Source organism: Arabidopsis lyrata, assembly GCF_000004255.2.
Source record: "Arabidopsis lyrata subsp. lyrata unplaced genomic scaffold ARALYscaffold_8, whole genome shotgun sequence".
In the NCBI taxonomy this organism is placed as follows: domain Eukaryota; kingdom Viridiplantae; phylum Streptophyta; class Magnoliopsida; order Brassicales; family Brassicaceae; genus Arabidopsis; species Arabidopsis lyrata.
In genome coordinates this window covers 14,043,407-14,057,795 of record NW_003302548.1, presented here as the reverse complement: position 1 = coordinate 14,057,795, position 14,389 = coordinate 14,043,407, and the positions used below count along the sequence as shown (strand labels likewise).

The window sequence follows — 14,389 nt, the reverse complement described above, 5'->3', positions numbered from 1 at the left end:
TTATTTGCTGAATCTTCTGTTTCATCATGACCACGAAAAGGCAATCCTTGGTGTAGCAAGAACCTTGAAGTGTCAATGGAAGCATTCAACCTAATACGATACTCATTTTTGACAATATCAGCTTGCTTATGTAGAGAATGTATGATAGACTGACCTTGTCTCATCAAGTAGTCACACTTGTTTTTGGCATTATTATGTAAACTTCCCACGCCACCAACGTGAGTAGCCAACCTCTGTGCCTTATTCCAACCACAAAAACCCTCTGTTACAAACGCTTCATTACCACTTCGTTTTGCAACGTGATCTCTGAATAAATAACATCACAAACAAAATGCTTCATCTTTCTCTATACTATACTCTAACCAATCACCATATTTATCAAACCATTGTGGATTAAACCGCCTCTGAACATCTCCTATCTTTCTTTGTGGAAAAATATGTCCACGAGGTTGACAAGGTCCTCTAGTCAAATATATGCGCCTTACATCATCTCTTTGATTAGGATGATAGTCCAATATTCTTTTTCGATGAGCCGGATCACTTGGCAAGTCATCTAAATTATCATTAGGCGGTGGAGATTTTCTTTTTAAGAACCGATCGATTGTTTTCGAACTCATCTAACTCACCTAAAGAAAAAGAAAACAATTTGATTTATTAAGATATGTAAGAAAAAAAAACAGAATGTAAAGTGTAAACAAGAATAATGGACACAACACACATACTTTTCTTTTGAGTTTTGAATAATTTTTAACAATTTTCATATATACACAAATACATGATATGAACTCCGTATAAAGATGTTAGAATCTAAAATCTCCAAGACATAACAGATAATTAGACTTGTCTTTTAATTTGACAGAAAGTGAAACACAATTACACAAGCACACAACAACTAAGACTAAGAGTTTTAACTCTTCACTTATATCTCCTTACATTACATAACTAATTAACTACTTGTCCAGCTGCCCTTAAGACAAGACACATGAGTTTTTAAGTCTACAAGAAAAAGTGAAAAACTGAACAAAACTAAATCGATAGCAATTGGCAACAAATCATACTATAAGCTAAGTGATTGTCAAAAAGCAAATATCAAACAATTTTAATGTACGAAAGACTGAAAATTTGTTACTTAAAATTGAAATTTGACAACAACAGTTTCTTCCAGAAGCAAGAAAGAAGGTTAAGAATCTTAAGATGAAGACGTCGTGAAGTGATTTTTTTTTAGAAAACCAAACGTCAATTAAAGGACATATTCATTATTGGGTTATTTTATTGCTTCATATTACAACTGGGTTTGATTAAAGTTAATGGACTCTATGATTTGAATAAATGGGCTTCATGTTTGCTTTTATTATTTGAATTGGGTCAAAACTGAATTGGGTATTTGGATTGAATATTTATACATATAAATATATAATGGGTTCAAATTTACAAATGAATTGGGTTCTAAAAAATTGGTTGGGTTCAAGTTTCATAATAAAACTGATATATATTAAAATTTTAATATAATTAAAACGTTTTTACAAATTTTAATGGTGTCAAATGCATCCACTAACTTCAACGTGCCTCCGCCAATGGTTGTCCAACATCTTTTAACTCTTTAATCACTTTCTCTGACTCTTCCTCATTATCAACCTCTGTAATGTGATCCCAATCAAACAGTCTGCAACTGTTAGGCAATGCGCAAATAAGACCATCTTGACGAGGATGAAGAGTCATACGATAAGGTAGATCAGTGCAACCACAAGCCTACCAATCTGTGAAAAACATTGAGAATGTTCAGAGAAATGTGAATTATGATTCACACAAGAGAAGAAAAGAAGGAACTTACGGGTTGTTCAGAGAGAGAATTGGTGTGGAGATCAACACGAAAGATTAAGGAGGGGTTATTGGTTCATGGATTTATAAAGAATTAGAAATCCAAACAAAAATCATTTGTTATTCAATCATTGAATTTAAAATCTTAATTAAAATCATGTGTTATTGGTTCTATGATTTATAAATACTAATTAAAATCCTATGTTATTCGTTTAGTCATTTGTTTTTGGATTTGAGAATCCAAATTATGTTTTAAATGGATTTGAATGGAATTAAAAGAGAAAAATAGAAGGATTCAAATCCATGGGTAAACACATGTTATTTCAAAATCCATATATCTTGATTTCATAATTAATAGAGATTTTCAAATTCTATATGGATTTACAAATTAATAAACCAATAACACCCCCTAAGATAACATTAGGGATTCCACTTCGTCCTTCCCCGCCTCCGCCGGATAAAACGATGTACGATGACGACGACGAGGAGAGATCATCATCATCATCCTGATCCTTAGTGATTTTAGATTTGACAGAATCCAGTCGACGGCGTAAATTGGTATACCGTAAGTCTGCAGATTTGACGGTGGTTGTTGATTACTCGCCATTCTCTCGACGGAGCTCAATGCCGGAGCCAAGTGTAACCTTGATAACGACAAATAAGATGGGCCTCAATCACTCAACATAACAATTGAATACAAGCCCAATAAAGCCCAGTCAAACAATGACAGCGTCGACGTTCCCGCGTGATACTCCCAGCAAATGCCAAGGGCAAATAGGTAATTCGTCGTTAACAGATAGATTGGCAAAATGAAGAAAAGTCCCACCACGGATTTTTTAATATTTAAAAAAAAAACAATTTTGGTCTTTTTTTTTTCTTTTAATTATTCAATTAATTATTATCTCCTCTGGCTCTTCTTGCTTTCCCTCTCCTTTCGTTTTTCTATTCCAAAATTTCTTTTGATTTGATTCCCAAAAAAAAAATCCAATTCCTTAGAACTACATTATCTATCGTCTCCCATAAATAGGCGATTCGAAATTGTCGATCATTATTTCAAAGTGAGAATTCAAAATTTCCATCACAATTTTTTCCGAAGAGAAAGATTATTTGGTAAGTTTCTAATTCGAAATTGCGTCCTTGTTTTTCTAGAATAAATTTGTTTCAAAAGAAAATTTCCAAAATCTGATGATTGTTTTAAGTTTTGCAGAATTTGACGGAGGAGATCGGAAAAGTTGAAAATGGCTAACCAAGGTGGTCCGTCGAGAAAAAGTCTCTCGTTCTCTGGTCATTCATTTCAAGGAAGGAAAAAAGCTTCAGAAAACGAAGGTGGTGGTGGTGGTGGCTCTGACCTGCTCCCACGGCGATCTCTCACATCTTCTCGTTCTTCCATGTAAATCACCCCAATCTCTTCCAATTATTCAATTTTTTTTTGTAGTTGAGTCTGTTTTAGATACATGTTTGTAATTAATAATCTTCACTATACCTAATTCCATGGCTTTGATTTGAACGTATAGGCTACTTGGTTTGTTGGTTGTTTAAGCTGTGCTCGTGCGATGAGGAAACTAATTGTGACTGATTCTTGTTGATGTAGAAGTTTGAGTGGGGAAAGGAGTGGGGAGAGAACGGTAAAGAGACTAAGGTTGTGTAAGGCTCTTACTGTACCCGATAGCACAACTTTATTTGAAGCTTGTCGAAGAATGGCTGCACGTCGTGTTGATGCGCTATTGCTGACTGATTCTAATGCATTACTCTGTGGGATCCTTACAGATAGGGTAAATATTTTCATGACCAGGATTTAATTGGAAATTGTTTTTTCGCTTATCTATTTCTCTCTTTTGGTTTTAAGGATATAGCAACAAAAGTGATTGCTAAACAACTTAACCTCGAAGAAACACCTGTATCTAAAGTTATGACCAAGAACCCTGTTTTTGTATTGTCTGATACTATTGCTGTGGAAGCTCTTCAAAAGATGGTGCAAGGTTTGTAATGCTTAGGAAACATTTTTGTCTCTTGTTCTTTCTTAAATTCTTTGTTTTCATGGTACTTGAACTGAGACAAGTGGATATGCAGGCAAATTTAGACATTTGCCGGTGGTGGAGAATGGAGAAGTTATTGCGCTTCTCGATATTGCAAAGTGTTTGTATGATGCAATTGCCCGCATGGAAAGATCAGTTGAGAAGGGTAAGGCTATTGCTGCAGCTGTTGAAGGCGTTGAAAAGAATTGGGGAACATCTATTGCTGGTATGTTAAAAATATGGAATTAAGTATCTCAATTTGATTCCTTCACAACTCTAGAACAACTTTCAATTGTCTTCTTGCATGACGTTTTTGTTGGATATAGGACCAAACACTTTTATGGAGACACTTAGAGAACGAATATTCAAGCCTTCACTTTCAACTATAATTCCAGAGAATACAAAGTAGGTAATATCTCCTCTATATTTATTATCATTTATAAAAATCACTTTGATCTTATACTTGTTTTAATAAGAGCAATGCGAAGCTTAACGAGTAAATTTGGAATGAAAACGTATAGGGTTTTAAAGGTTGGATTGGATGAGACAGTGTTAGGAGTAACCATGAAGATGGTCGAATATCAGTCTAGTGCAGCCATGGTGATGGTTGAGAACAAATTAGTAGGGATTTTGACGTAAGTGTTACATTTGGCCTCATGTCTCCGTTTTCGTATATGTTTGGAGAATAACATGTTCTGCTACTTGGTTTTGAAAATTTTGTCTCTACCACATCATGTTTTATACTTTTCTTTTGGAGCTTTGATCATAAACTGTGATTCTTGTTAGCTCAAAGGACATCTTGATGCGGGTGATATCCCAAAACCTTCCTCAAGAGACAACTACTGTGGAGAAGGTAATATTTTCCTTAAGTCAGGTTTTCGGTAATATTTATATCAATACTCATTTCCTGTCTTTGTTGTTTCTTTTCAATTATTCTATAGGTTATGACAAAGAACCCAGAGTCTGCAACAGTTGATATGGCAATTGTTGATGCCTTGCATATCATGCATAATGGAAAATTTCTGCATCTTCCTGTATTAGATAAAGGTAACAAAATGTCTTCAAAACTTGCTTTGAGCAATAAAGTATGAAACATTGTTATTTCATCACTTGTCTATTGTTGATGATTTCATACAGATGGAGATGTTGTCGCTGTGATTGATGTGATCCACATAACTCATGCTGCTGTTACTACGGTACACTTTTTTTTTCTTTATTATTCTCTTCTTGTTGAAGTCGTAAACATGAGACAAGATCGATAAACAATCCGGGAGAAGAAAGAACATGATATATTAGTTGCCATTTCTTGTTTTGCTATAAGCTCTTATTTCCTTTTGACAAGGCCGGAAGTACGGCTGGAATAAATAATGAGACAGCAAACTCAATGATGCAAAAGTTTTGGGATTCTGCGATGGCGTTATCGCCTACTGAAGATATAGATGAAACGAGGAGGTTTCTACTCATTTTCCTTTGAACCATTTAGTTTTGACAATAAGCTAGTTTCTTAAAGTGTGTCATATGATTTTGCAGTGAAGAAGAATCGATGAAATTATCTTCGGAGATAGAAGGAACAAAATCATTCTCATATCCAAACACATTTGCTTTCAAACTCCAAGATAAAAAGGGACGAATGCATAGATTTATGTGTGGTACGTTAAATCATAACTCTTGAAAAACAGGACACTTTTTATGCCAATGCGGCTGCAGAGTCATTAACCTTTTGTTTTTACTTTCCAATTACAGAAACACAGAGTTTGACAACTCTGATAACAGCAATCCTACAAAGAATGGGGGATGATATTGAGCCTGATAACTTGCCTCAGATAATGGTACATATTTATTCGAAAACTTCTTAAACGAGAAACGAAAAGTTCTGCTTCTTTTCTTGACATATTTTGTGATGTGTAGTACGAAGATGAAGACAATGACAAAGTCGTTTTAGCATCAGATAACGATCTTGGAGCTGCCGTAGAACACGCAAAATCAATAGGCTGGAAGGTAATAAACTGTACATCCATTCTTTTTGTCAATTGATGCAAGAACTAGGATGACATGATACCTTTGATTCGTGTTTCGGTTCGAGTTCTTTTTTGGTTTTAGATCATTAGTATCTGAAGTAAACATTTTTAGCATGGCTCGGTTTGGTATTCAATCAGACATATCCCTTATTCAAAGACAGTCTCGCTTCGGGGTTTTTCCTTTTTCAGTTTGGTTAATGCGGATTTTGGGCTAAAGAAGAATATATTTTTGTTGAGGATTCCAAATGGTGCAGGGTTTAAAATTGCATTTGGACTACACAGAGGAAAGAGGACACAGGAGAGGTCTAAGCTCAGAGGATATGGACTACGACCAGTCAAACTCATGGGCAGCCGCTTACAAAACGGTTGCAGCCGGGGCTGCTCTTGCTGCTGGACTTGGAGTTTTGGTGTACCTTAAGCGCCACTCAAACTAACAGATTCATTTTGGGGAGATACAAAAGTGAATGCTTTTGCAAACCAATTTTTAAAACCTAAGCTTGCGAAGTATACCTCTTCATTTATTCGTGTTTGTTGTTTTCTTTTTCTTGTTGCTCATCATCATGCTTATTTGTTTTTTTAACCTTACACATGAATTGTACATATAAATAAGTAAACATTTATTTGTATTGACGGTGTTGTCCACACTTTTCTTTGAAACTGAAAATTATAAAAGTAAGTAACCATAAATAAGTAACTTGTTCTGACTCATACTCTGTAAAAGCTGATAATATCGGCCCAACATTGTTCTTCATCGTCTCTGGATAATCGCCAAACACCAGCCGATGTAAATTCCTTTCGGAAATCAAAACAAGAAATTCAGCGATCAAGATATAATAGATGCTTCAACGTAACATTGGAGTCTTTAGACTTACCAACCAATAAGAAAATCTACGGATAATTCTTTTCAGTGGGAAACTACTTTTGGACTCATTATTTCTTTAAAGTTCTTGGAGCGTCCTATACTTTTCCATCGTGGAAAAATGAATAACGTAAGCAAAATAAACTTAGTGGATAAACCTTGACTGTGTATTTTTCGTTTCCATATGAATTCATGGTAAGTTTTTGTGTTGAACAGGTGCCTCACAAAACATTCTTCCTAACATATGTTGGCTTCCTCTTTTACCACGTTACATCGAATATTACTCTTCGAAGGCTACGGCATTCCATTGCTGATATACCAGATTCTCTCAAATGGTGTTTTGAGGCTGCATGGATACTGGTGCTTTCTTATTTCATTGCATACTTGTAGACTATTGCTATTACAAATGTATGTTGTCATGTCGTCATATTTCTTTGTTAGAAGTACCCTAGACCGCACCTTACTTCGTGCTTTATCAAATAGTATAAATTCCTCTTATAGTATGCTTAAATGCTTTGTTGGCAAATAGCCCAATTGATAAAGATTCTTGTGCAAAGCGTAGAAATCGCCGAATCAAGTGACATTTGGGAAATGAGTATATAAATGATCTGGTCCCTTGCTTGAGTGTACCGGTCTATGTTTAGAAATCTCTTAGTTATTCAGAAAAAAAAAACGCTTTGATTAAATGTTTAATTGATTGATAAAAAATGAGACAAATATTTACAAAGGTAATAAATGGACTTCTACAGTTCTACTACATGAGAAAAGGAAAAAACAGAGCTAATGACAAGAAATTGCAGATTAAAGAACTTGACAAAAAAGGATCAGTTTTGACAAAAAAAACGCTTTGTTTATCTACTTAATCATTCTAGAATCATGTTTGGAGACTAAAGACACAATAGTAGATAAACAAAGCGTTTTTTTGTTCTACAGTTTATGATCCATATAAAAACATGTGCAATGGTAGTTTCTCAACATAGTCTCTCACCTACAAAAGAATTAATAAGATAAAAAATAATATTATTTAATTAGATGAGTCTCTCAAAAAAGGTGAGAGATTCTCTCACTAATTAAAAAATATTTTTATTATCTTATTATTATTTTTGTAGGTGAGAGATTTTAGTGAGAGACTCTCCATTGTACATGTTCTTATATGGATCATAAACTGTAGAACCGAAAGAAGCGGAACTAAACCGGAATCGAACCAAAACCGAACGGATACCCGAACGAACGTCGAGGCTTAAGTCTACTACTATGCCTTGGTGGCGTCACAAAAATACATTACCTCCTTTTTTTTGTATTTAATGGGTTAGTCTTCTTTTTTTTTTTTCAGCCGTTGACTATGACTTGGTGGCGTCAGAAACTAGAGCTCCTAGTCAACGACCGATGGCTAGTCTTCGTCTGTGCCATGTGGATCCAATCCGTCGCCGGCGTCGGCTATCTATTCGGCGGCTCTATGTCTCCGGCAATCAAGACTTCCCTTGGCTACAATCAGAAACAAATCGCTCTTCTCGGTGTTGCTAAAAACCTCGGTGACGCCATCGGATTCGTCTCCGGTGCTTTATCTGAGGTTTCACCTACCTGGGTGGTTCTAATCGTCGGTGCAACTCAGAACCTTGTTGGCTACGGTGTTGTTTGGCTCGTCGTCACTGGTCAATTGCCTAATTTGCCTCTTTGGATGGTTAGATAAAATTTTCAAGTCATAATTGCAGACACATCTGCGATTGTAGAAAGTAACAAGTTTATTTGTTCATGTAGTTGTTTGTTGCTATTTTCGTGGGAACAAATGGTGAAACTTACTACAATACAGCATCACTTGTGTCATGCATTCATAACTTCCCAGAAAGTCGTGGTCCTGTGGTGGGAATCTTGAAAGGGTTTTCTGGTTTGAGTGGAGCAATCTTGACTCAGGTTTATTTGATGTTCAATCCTTCTCGTGATTCTTCGGTTATTCTCATGGTTGCTCTTGGACCACCAGTTGTGGTTCTTGCTCTATTATTCGTTGTTAGACCAGTGGAAAGAAGTTGCAGAGCGAACTTTCGTTCTGATGATTTACGATTCTTGGCTATTTACGGTTTCTGTGTTGTCCTTGCAGTATATTTACTAGGATTGTTGGTACTTCAGAGTCTTTTTGATATAACTCAATCAATTATCACAACCTCTGGAGCCATCCTTGTTGTTTTCATGGTTGTTCCAATTCTTGTTCCGTTTTCATCGGTTTTCATCTCGGGTAATAATGTCACCTTAGTGAAGTCCGAAGAAGGAACTTCTCATGTGGATCAGCATGAGGTTAAAACTTTAATTGAGAGAAGTGACATATTGCCGGAAAAAAGAAGAGCGCCGTGTATAGGAGAAGATTTCACCTTGTTACAAGCTTTGGGACAAGCCGACTTTTGGCTTATATTTATGTCTCTGGTTCTAGGTGTAGGTTCGGGAATAACGGTTATAGATAATCTTGGTCAGATTTGTTATTCCCTCGGGTACAACAACACCAAAATATTTGTCTCACTGATCAGCATCTCCAATTTTCTCGGCCGTGTTGCTGGTGGCTACTTCTCAGAGCTAATCATAAGGTACAAAACTCTGAAAACCATTTCACTCTCACATTTAACATAAACATTTAGAATCCACTCTGTTTTTTACTGATATTCATCACTTTCTTTCTCTTCACAAGAAAACTCTCACTTCCAAGAACATTGGCAATGTCTGCGGTTCAGGCGATAATGTCTTTAGGGCTCATCTACTATGCCATAGACTGGCCAGGGAAGATCTACGTAGTGACCATTGTAATAGGAATGGGTTATGGCGCTCACTGGGCGATCGCTCCTGCTTCAGTCTCTGACATTTTTGGCCTGAAGAGCTTTGGTTCTCTCTACAATTTCCAGATTACAGCTTTGCCTATTGGGTCATTTGTGTTCTCAGGTGTGATCGCTAGTAACATCTATGACTACTACGCCAGAAAGCAAGCCGGAGCCTCCACAGAAACTGAGTCGCTTGTCTGCACGGGCTCGGTGTGTTATTCAGTTACGTGCGGTCTCATGTCCATGTTGTGTCTAATGGCTATGGTTTTAAGTTTGAGTGTGGTTTATAGGACGAGGAAGTTTTACTTGAGGCTTCACCGAGTCTCAAAGACTTGAAGATAGTGTAATTGTGTAAGCAATTGTCATTTTGTCTTTGGAAGATACATGTAAGCAATTTCTACAGGTTTCGTTGGAAGAAGTATGTAAGCAATTTTCAATTCCATACTTACAAGCTTTAATTGGTGGTGTTCACAAGTATTTTGATTGAAAGATAATTAGCTTAATAGTTAGATGCTTTAGAGCATGTGCACTCATAGTTTCTCACCATAGTCTCTCATTAAAATAATAAATAGCATTATTTTAATATTTCTTTTGTAAGTGAGATTTTGGTGAGAGACTCACCAATGCACATGCTCTTACATTACATAACCACTAGATCTTGACCCGCACGTACGTGCGGAATTTCATATTTTAAGAAATGTGTTGTAATAAAATTTTAGTAAATATAGATTATTTATTTTTTTAGTAAATATTGTAGTATATAAATTATAATGTATCAAAAAAGTGTAGAATGCTATTTATGTTGTTTATGACACAATAGCCAATGTTGTGAATCATATGTCAAATTTCCGTGTTTGAAACTGAAGAGTAGATTAGAAAAAATCTTAGATTGAAATATAATATAGGTTAGATTGATGTAAACAAATATATTTTATATAGTATTTATAACCCCAATTCATATCAGTTGGGTATTTAGTTTAATTTTTAGTTTGGTTATTAATGTTTGAATAGTTGAAATAATAACTGTTTCAGCAGTATTTTAAAATTCAACAACTTAGCGGTCAGACGGGATCAAATTGAAGCGGATTAACGGTTAGTTAGATTTGTATTAAACTTGTGAACTACCAAACCGTATATAAAACCGTTAAAAATGATTAAAAAATACAAATATTTAGAGGTGGGCGTAATTTCATTTGGTTTCGCCATGTTTCATTATATTCTATACCCGTTCCCCAGTTCATGTCCCATAAGAGAATGCATTTCTAATATAAGACAAATTTATTAAATATATATATTTTAAATTTATTTGATGAACTTGCTCCATAATTTTTAAAAACGAATCTTAACAAAATCTTAAAATGAGAGAGGGTTTAATGTAAATAAATTTTAGATAATCATTTGAATTAATTGTATTTTATGTGTAAATATTTTAACAGCTTGTAATTTATATTAGTTATTTTGGATGTATGCATAAATGCATAATATTTATATACACAAAATTCTAGGAAATAGATTTGTACACAAAATTAGGTTTCAATTTTAATTGCATATTTTAAATTTATGATGACGAAAATATTAAAAAGAAAATCTTAAATTTTCTATGATCTCAATGATTTTGGTATTTTTCCATTAAACTTATCCTTATGCAATTTCGCAAATATGGTAATTATGATTGTTCAAATACAACTTACCCAAAAAATGATTGTTCAAATACAATTAATGAGCTGTTAAAAAAATCTTATAAATGTTTTTTTTCCAAAAAAGAAGCTATTCTAATTTATAAAAAAATAAGTATATTGGTGTGAATCAATATTTTCTCATTTTGAAACATTTGCATTGAAAATTAAAATATTGGTATTTAAATAATATTTTAATCATTTTTGAAAAAGCGAATTTAGAAGAATTTTTATTCCAAGTGTGTAACAATTTGATACGAAATAAAATAATTTATTTGATTTGAAATATATTAATTTACTGGGCTCTAAATAAAATAATTTGGAGATATAGTAACTATTATATTTCATTTTGAAAATATATTTTCTTTATATAATTCAAATTTATTATAGTGATATAAATTTAAAATAATGAAATTTTTTAAAAAGTTATTTTAAATTCTAATTAAAATGTTAAATATTTTAATCTATACAGGAAATATTTTCTAGATATTTAGAAATCTAAAATCCAAAAACTATTTGTTGAATATGCTATATTTTAAAGGGAAATTGTTAAAAATACCCCTTTTGGTGTGCCCCTTTTCAAAAATGCCCCTTTTAATTGTCCATTTTCAAAAATGCCCCTTTTTAAATCTGAAATTTTTATAAAGTTTTATTAGGTTTATAAGGTACTTATGGATTGTAACTACTACTTGAAGACTCGATCCAAGTATTTATAAGGTTTTATAAGGTGTTTTTAAAGGTTTTACAAGTTATTTTAGAGGTTTTTTTTAAGGTTTTTCAAAGGTTTTACACGATATTTTAAAGGTTTTTAAAGGTATTTAAAATGCATTTATAAGGTATTTATAAAGTATTTATAAGATTTTAGATACATAGAAATGTAGTTTGTATATGTTTTAATAATATTACATATATATTTGGGTAAATCTTATATTTTTAAGAGCATTTTTTAGAAGGTTTTAAAAAAGGGGTATTTTTGAAAAGTGGCATTGAAAAAGTGGCATTTTTGCAAAAGCCCTTATTTTAAAGGATGGAAGTATTTAGTTAGATTATATGAAAAAATATACTAAATAATTTTCATATTTGGAAAACCAAATTTTAAAATTGTATTTTCATGTGTGCTAATCAGAATTAATTAGCATATATAGTTTTGTTAATGAATGTTTTAAAATATAATTTGTTAATAAATTAAAATTACCGGAAATATTTAATAATATATTACTAAAATAAATAAGTTTACATATATACAATTTCGAATTAAACAGCTTGATATATTATGGAATCTTTTTAAAACCATTTCCAAAAATATAGGACAGCTGTTATTAATTTATTGATTTAATTTCGATTTTTTTTTTAAATATAAATCCAAGATCTGCGTGTTTATTCGATTCATACCAACGAGTCAACCCAAGATCCGCTGGCTTTTTATAATCAAATTGTCACAATTACCCTTTTTAATTGTTTTTTTTTCTTCTTCAAATTATAAAAAAAAAAATGGCATCCTATATAATATTTTACAACTTAAAGGTTTTTTATTATTTAGTGATTCCTAATTAATAGTATAGATCTTATTTACTCATCTTATTACATAGCATTAGTCATTAGAGTGTTTATGTATTTTCAAAACTGTTTTATCCTTTATGCTAATTGCCTAATTCTGTGTAGACCTCTTAAATGGCCACAGTGACCTTTGAAAATCGTTGTGGATAACAAGTGTGCAACATGATTGGTTCTTTGAACAATTACTTTTGCTAACGACAAATTAGGAGCCAGATTTAAAAACCAAATGTTGCCACGTAATAAGTTTATAGATAGAAAAATAATCTTATAAAGATAAATAAAAAAACGTACTCTCTATAAATGTTTAATTTCTACAAACACCAATTGTAGATTTTGAGTATTGAACTAATTTGAATTGAGGACTGAAATAGGGGAGAAAAAGTTACAATAAAATCGGAAAAAAATCCGAAAAAACTCTGATTTTATTTTTTATTTGGACGTTTAATACCCAAATTTTTTTAGTTGGAAGAAAAAACACATAATAATTAAAATATACGATTTAATACCTATAAAAATAAAATTTTGTTATTTTCATACTTACAGTTTCATAACAAAAATAAAATTCTAATTTTACCCTTTCAATTAGAATATATCATTGATTTTAAATGATGTGGCAATAATTTTAATTTTATTTGAATAAAAAGTTATTTATATTTATATTTTGTTATTGATATTATTTTATTATTTTATTTATAAATTAAAAAAAAAATATGGAAAAGAAAGTGATTTGTCTTAAAATAGAGAGAATGGACCGGTTGGTCCTATGCCTTCGTTTTTATCGATTTCAAATCGACAAGTTCTTCAAATCAATTTCGATAGCAATGATTTATGTGTTTTGCTTTTCCGTTGATCAACTATTCTTTTTTTTTTTTTTCACAATAGTGTTCTTTATAGATTATGGAGCCAATACAACTAGTAAACAGTCAAGCCTATTACAAGTTCTGAAAAAGATAACAAACTAAGCTTATAAGCTGTCGTAAGCAAGCTGGAAAGGATCAAAGATTGGCAACAAACTAACAAGGACTTAATAGAAGGAGCAAATCTAGCAGAAATTCTAACAGAAAATAAAAGACTAAGAGAGGGTTGAACGAATCTCTCACTTAACCCCTGTCCCAGGAACCTTTACACTTAACGCTCGACTGGCAGAGCCATGAGTGCAATTGAATCAACCCGAAACTTCTGCAAGAGTCTCGACCATTGAGATCCTAAAGCTTGAAAGGAAGGTAACAACTTCAACGACCCGCTTCTCAATTTCAAACCCAAGTAACGCAGACGAGAGAACAAGGAGGAGTCTGCGAAATAAACCAAGACGGGAAACACCAACTACAACGAGAAGGAAAGCTGAAGGAAGATCAACTCCCTAACTCAGAGCAAGCAAATAAACCTAGTCTGGAGCTTCCACAATCAAGAGAAGCACAAGCCACAAAACAAACCACAAACAGCAAGACCATGTTACCATACCTGATTACACGAATGATATAGAACTAGAGACTGAGAGCCCCAAAATCCGGACCAAACGTCTAAGACGTACTACCAGACCTTAGAAAAAGGCCAACAAAACATCCAATTCTCATATGAAGACCAAGCCAAAGATTAAAACCATCCTAAATTACCCACGACTAAACATCTAAAACTAAACTGATTG

General features: G+C 33.1%; 3 protein-coding genes across 4 annotated transcripts; all 3 read left to right on the top strand.

Moving 5' to 3' along the window:
- The first annotated feature begins 2,541 nt into the window (after nt 1-2,541).
- LOC110225787 lies at nt 2,542-2,880 on the top strand. Its single transcript, XM_021015766.1, is given in 5 exon segments — nt 2,542-2,622; nt 2,692-2,733; nt 2,736-2,775; nt 2,778-2,833; nt 2,836-2,880. Coding segments are annotated over 5 exon segments (264 nt in total).
- On the top strand, nt 2,766-6,495 carry LOC9301891 (CBS domain-containing protein CBSCBSPB5). 2 transcript variants are annotated; one of them, XM_002865771.2, is made up of 15 exons: nt 2,766-2,928; nt 3,026-3,208; nt 3,410-3,590; nt 3,665-3,797; nt 3,889-4,059; nt 4,160-4,238; nt 4,355-4,468; nt 4,620-4,686; nt 4,775-4,880; nt 4,971-5,029; nt 5,176-5,285; nt 5,364-5,482; nt 5,577-5,662; nt 5,742-5,831; nt 6,106-6,495. In XM_002865771.2, exons 2-15 carry the CDS (start codon nt 3,057-3,059, stop codon nt 6,283-6,285), a joined length of 1,647 nt encoding a protein of 548 aa, XP_002865817.1. In that variant the 5' UTR covers nt 2,766-2,928; nt 3,026-3,056; the 3' UTR covers nt 6,286-6,495. The 2 variants fall into 2 exon arrangements, with proteins under 2 accessions (XP_002865817.1, XP_020886313.1); XM_021030654.1 differs by having other exon boundaries at nt 3,018-3,208.
- Nucleotides 6,496-8,012: 1,517 nt separating this feature from the next.
- Nucleotides 8,013-9,988, top strand: LOC9301890 (protein NUCLEAR FUSION DEFECTIVE 4). Its single transcript, XM_002865770.2, has 3 exons — nt 8,013-8,391; nt 8,469-9,283; nt 9,385-9,988. The coding sequence occupies exons 1-3, from the start codon at nt 8,053-8,055 to the stop codon at nt 9,845-9,847; spliced, it is 1,617 nt and encodes a 538-aa protein (XP_002865816.1). The 5' UTR covers nt 8,013-8,052; the 3' UTR covers nt 9,848-9,988.
- The last annotated feature ends 4,401 nt before the right edge of the window (nt 9,989-14,389 follow it).

What these genes read in the sequence shown, in the direction of transcription:
- LOC9301891 (XM_002865771.2), top strand. Translation starts at nt 3,057, where the DNA reads ATGGCTAACCAAGGTGGTCCGTCGAGAAAAAGTCTCTCGTTCTCTGGT. An exon ending in TTGGGGAACATCTATTGCTG is followed by an intron (nt 4,060 to 4,159) that starts GTATGTTAAAAA and finishes TGTTGGATATAG; the next exon opens with GACCAAACACTTTTATGGAG. An exon ending in CAAAATCAATAGGCTGGAAG is followed by an intron (nt 5,832 to 6,105) that starts GTAATAAACTGT and finishes CAAATGGTGCAG; the next exon opens with GGTTTAAAATTGCATTTGGA.
- LOC9301890 (XM_002865770.2), top strand. Translation starts at nt 8,053, where the DNA reads ATGACTTGGTGGCGTCAGAAACTAGAGCTCCTAGTCAACGACCGATGG. An exon ending in CTAATTTGCCTCTTTGGATG is followed by an intron (nt 8,392 to 8,468) that starts GTTAGATAAAAT and finishes TTGTTCATGTAG; the next exon opens with TTGTTTGTTGCTATTTTCGT. An exon ending in TTCTCAGAGCTAATCATAAG is followed by an intron (nt 9,284 to 9,384) that starts GTACAAAACTCT and finishes TCTCTTCACAAG; the next exon opens with AAAACTCTCACTTCCAAGAA.